The sequence below is a fragment of the Anopheles darlingi genome, chromosome 2, assembly GCF_943734745.1.
Source record: "Anopheles darlingi chromosome 2, idAnoDarlMG_H_01, whole genome shotgun sequence".
Classification (NCBI taxonomy): domain Eukaryota; kingdom Metazoa; phylum Arthropoda; class Insecta; order Diptera; family Culicidae; genus Anopheles; species Anopheles darlingi.
Genome location: NC_064874.1, coordinates 36,241,903 through 36,246,902, shown reverse-complemented (window position 1 = coordinate 36,246,902; position 5,000 = coordinate 36,241,903). Strand labels below are relative to the sequence as shown.

Here is a 5,000-nt window from a genome sequence, read left to right as displayed (position 1 = left end):
ACCGGTACGACGACGCCAATGGCTACCGGTGGCCATACAACCGTAACAACGATGGTTGCAACGACATCGGCAGCAACCGCTCGTATATCATCACCCACCGGCAGCACCTCAATCGTGTCCGGTAGCAAATATCCAACGGGAGTATCCTCACCGATCACCGGTCTTGGCAGCCCCTTCGCCGAGGGAACAAGCTCTGGTAGTAGTAGCAGCAGCAGCAACAGCAGCGTTGAATCCCCTACACTACCATTCACCAACGGAATCGCCGCTCTTCCGGCAGCATCCCTTACAACAGACACGGTCACGGTGACGCACTTTTCCGAGCAGAAGGGTGGTGTGGTGGAAAAGATAAGTGTACCCACGGGGGCACTGGACATTGACCCGAATGAGATGTCACTTCTGCGCAGCAACAACACCAACAACCCATTCCTGAACATGACCAGCAGCCCATCTTCACCGATTCGTTCGTCGACCAATCCGTTTCATAATCTTTCGCCGGGCAGCAGCTTATCGCCCACATCGCCTACTCTTTCTTTGGGGGTTGGTGACCTCACAGAACCGGTAACGGGTAGCGTGACCGTGGCCGAGAAGATACTGCTGTCGTCTCCTACGGTGCTGCGTGCTGAGTTCAAAAGCAGTAATCCCTTCAAGGCAGATGAAGAAGTACGGCTGAAGCAGCAGCAACTGCTGGTAGAACCAGAATCGATTAGCGACTCATCGAAAAAGCAGCCATCGTCCCCATACGTAGTTGTTACGGGCAACGGTAGTACTACTGCGGATTGCGATACGATTGATAGTAATGGTGGGGAAGCACGAAACACTGCCATGACTACCGCCGCAAACAACACACCTGCCATAGTGGCTGTAGAAACAGATGTTGGTTTGGCTACCGCAGGGACTACAGCAACGGTTTTAAAGGTTTGTTGATGTTGTTTTACTTTTATGCGATTCAATGTAGACGCATTTTGCACTAACCGCTGCTACTCTCTGTAGCCCAGTAGCAGATTGGGTTCGGAGAGGTAAGGGTAAAGTACAACGGTAAGTTAATTCCTGCTAACAATGGACTCAAGACTAACTGTTCCAATATACACTATTCTGCACTAGCTAACTGTTTGCCTGCAAAAAAGCACTGCATGTAGATCCGTTGGGTTTGAGAAATGGTTCGCTGCGTGCTGGTATCATTCCCATTTGTATGATCATTATTTTCTGCCTTTTCTAGCTTCTATCACTTTTGCCTTTCTTTAGATCATATTGAACAAATAGTAGTTTAAATTCTACGTGATTGGCTAAACATTTTATATTGTCTTGTATTTCCAATTTTCCATCTTTTTTCTTTTAAAAGAAGCAGGAACGTATGAAGGAAAATATCAAACCATCACCAATGGACCTTTCACCGTGGATGGTATCATCGGATGTAGTAAATGGTCCGGCGAAACCGAAAGAAGCAACGATCCTTCGCAAATCCGTTATTACGACACAATTGTAACGAATCGCCTCATCGGGTGAAGATAGAACGATTGGTTAATTCTTGGCATAGATCAGATAGCTCATCGATTATAGAGTTACAAAGAGCAGATAAGCAAGTAAAGTTAGAATGGTTAACAAACTAGAACTTTAATCTAACTGCGACCCATTTTGCTGATCGATGATTCTGTGAGAATACTTGGAATGCAATATTCGTACTTAAACCGTCCTTGCAATTACTTTTAGCAAACAATCTCGTTGCCAGAAAACTGGCAAACACTTTTTGATGCACTGAATGGACTCATAAACTAGCAGCGCAAGCAAAAACATCTTCAATATTTGAGTTGATTCGTCTTCTGTCTTTGGGGCCAAAGATCAATCTTTGGTGCGTTAGTAAAACTCACACTGTATCTTGGATTTGAACGCGTAAGCTTAGTGTTCCGAGTGATGTAGCTGATGCCCTTCTGTCCCATCCCTATTCGTTAGGCACACAGTCTTGTAAAGATGTCTTGCTGCATGTCTGAAATACTAGAGACAGAGGAAAAGTGTATTATTAGTTGTGATCTCAGTGCATTCCGATATGGTCGATGTTAGCTTCCGATGTTGGGGCAGCATTTAACAATTGCCACAACAAATCCAGCTAATGAAGTATGAGTATGATATAGAACAACGAATTTTAATGCGAATAGACTATGGTAATCTGCATTTTAGATACTTATTATGCAAATGCGATAATTTTTTTACATTCCATTTATGTAAAATGCATCGATAAATGCGGTGAATGGCGCTTGCGTGTAACTCTCTTCAGCGCATTAAAAGCATTTTCTGTTGGTATTATGTCTTGCTGGAAGTTATATCCGGTTGTGACGCGAAGCTGATTACGATTTTAAGTAAAAACACGGGCTTTTTGGGGCACCGCTAACTGCTAAATGCAGGATGCTCGGAAAATAGCCCGAAACATGAGTGCCGGCAATAAGGTGTTAATAGATGAAAGTATTTCTGGTTAGGACATGATAAACCAATACATAGTAACTATGTGCGTGCCTGTGTGAAGATAAAAATTAGAACTAAAATGTGAATGCTGCTACTGAGGGGTGAGTGGTAGGAAAATGATTTTATTATGAAACGAAAGGATTGCTTGTAAGAAATTTATTCGAGTTGTTGAATAAAAGTGTATTTACGACCATTGACTTTGAAGAATAATTGAACTTTATTACGGTGTTGCATATATGTAGTATCTTCCGATTACCCAGTTCAAAATGAAGCGGCAAAACGATCATCAGTTTTAGTTCCGTCATCTTTTGGTCAGACCTGCAGTAATGATTTCGGGAGAAACCTATAGACTTTGATTATGCTATACAGCGATTAAAGTTAAACTAGACTATAAAAGTGTTAAATTGCTTTCCATGAAATAGTTTTAAAGAACAATGTTTGGTGAAGATTGTTGCGAGGCTTTTGGCATGATTTCGCCCATGGGTTTAAATTTCGCTCAATTCGATTTTCACATGACAACGGTAGTGCCAAATCAGTTGGTATGGCGCTATCAATGTCTACGAAAATGTTTAAGCTAGCAAATGTGATCAACTTTATATTTCTGGTTGAAGTAAAAGGAATATTTTCAAGTCCCTGTATTATTAGCACCGGACAGCGCTAATGCGGCTGAGCTGGCCTGGTTTGCAAGAATCAACCCCTGGCGTTTGATTCTGGAATTGAGACCCCCGGAACTATCCTCTTCAAGTCAACCCACACCTTAACAAACGCTTCTGATATAGATTTCGTAGGTTTAAGACTGTCTGATGTATCACAAGTCCACCTATAATAGCCACGAACATATATGGTATTGATCGAAATCACCACAGAACGTTATGCTGTTTGAATGAAACTCTTCATGACATAATTTCTTTGAATTCAAATGATTTTATGATCGATTGCATTATCACGAAGCAAACAGTCATTTTCATAGTTCGGCATGACTATATATATATTGGCCTGTTCGTATGCGAAAAATATTGAAGACAAAAAGATGACATACTGTTAGGCACGAATGCTCACGGTAACTGGATTTGCTCATTCCGGTGTGGAATCTTATCTCTCCACTGTACTTCACCCCTCGGACATGTTGCCGATCATCAATACAGCGCAACGCCTAAGCTCTATTACCACGGCAACGCATGGAATCGAACAATTATCACCATTGCTTGCAATTATCATGGTTGAACGATGATAACAGTCAAGTGTAACAACCCTCGAGGCGTGTGATTAATCGTGACGTCGGTTAACATTACATAACTGTGGATAGGAGACTGCTGCGGCGTGCGAGAACCCACAAACTCCAATTTTCCATTTTACTTAGCGTGTACGTCGGATCTGGATTCTGGAAATTCATTTGCATTGTACGTCTGACAATTGTTCATTAGTTGCAAGGAACTTCGTTTTAGATGATATGCAATAATTGAACGAAACTGGTAATCGCATCATGATCGATGTCAGCATCATAAATGTTGTCGCGAGTAGTTGCTGATAAGCAAAGCAATAATTAATAGACAATTACCGCTCCAGCACTTGGTTTTCTCTGAGGGATTTTTAGGGAAAAACAAGAAGTGAAGTTCGTGCCGTCCTGGGTCACGTAATACGCACTATTTGCTACATTGTTTCAACATCACGCGATCGGATGTTTTTGCGAGTAAGCCGAGCATCTTTGGAGGATTTCCACCATGTGCCACCCCTCTCTCGGGCCGGTATACTGTTTACAAACAAACGGCACGCTTGTAGAATATGCTGGTGAATCGTCACCTGAATCAGCACCACATTGCGTCACAGGATGTTAGGTGCATGTAAGCCGAAAGGTTACCTAGAAAATCCCTTCGCTGGCTCATCGATTTTCGTAATAATGTTTTTCAAGGTAATAAGATAAGATTCCATTGAAAGAATGATAAAAAGATTGAAAATGCCTTCTCATCCATTCTTATCAGCGGGCGTCGCTGCTTCACCAGTACTATCGTCGAATCGCGCAACCGACCTCTTATGACCGACGACGATACGACGATTCCGAATCCCGTGCCGAACATGCACATCACCAAATATGGTAGCGTGCGGCGTGATGCGGCGATTCATTGACGAGGAATTCCATGGCGCCATCAACCAACCACCCCCCCGACAGCGGTCCGTGTTGTGGAATGATTCTATTTTCATCAGCAACCCAGCAGCACCATCACTGACCACGATGCTTGCAACCGTTCCATGCATACCAACAGGCCCACAACAGGTGCGTCGCGGGAAAACTCTCGCTACGAGCAACAGCAAGAGCGCGAGCCAGGAATGGCACGCCGCCATACGGCACACGACGCCGAATTTGTCGGCTTCGGTTGTTGCCACGAAAATAGAATCAACTCGAGAGAAGGTGAGAGGAGAAAATTGCACGAAAATTAAAAAACATTCTTCCTCGTGTACCACGGTTCTGGCGTCGAACCACGTTTATGAATGGGAGTTCCTTCTTGGCAGATGACGCGGAGTAAGATGCTCGGATTTGTTGTGATGCT

General features: G+C 43.4%; 2 protein-coding genes across 5 annotated transcripts in view; one reads left to right on the top strand and one right to left on the bottom strand.

The window, feature by feature from the left end:
- LOC125950265 (band 4.1-like protein 4B) overlaps positions 1 to 2,651 on the top strand; it is a 20,222-nt gene extending 17,571 nt beyond the window's left edge. The window contains exons 7-8 of one of the 4 annotated variants that reach the window (XM_049678097.1): positions 1 to 915; positions 1,343 to 2,651. The exon at positions 1 to 915 is cut by the window's left edge and continues 27 nt beyond it. In XM_049678097.1, the coding sequence (XP_049534054.1) occupies positions 1 to 915; positions 1,343 to 1,483 (1,056 nt within the window). In that variant the 3' untranslated portion in view covers positions 1,484 to 2,651. Of the gene's footprint in view, positions 916 to 1,339 lie in introns of all 4 variants that reach the window. The other 3 variants (XM_049678096.1, XM_049678099.1, XM_049678098.1) reach the window with 3 other exon arrangements.
- Positions 1 to 5,000, bottom strand: part of LOC125950273 (transmembrane and coiled-coil domains protein 2) — a 300,863-nt gene that overhangs the window by 109,289 nt on the left and 186,574 nt on the right. The window lies entirely within an intron of this gene.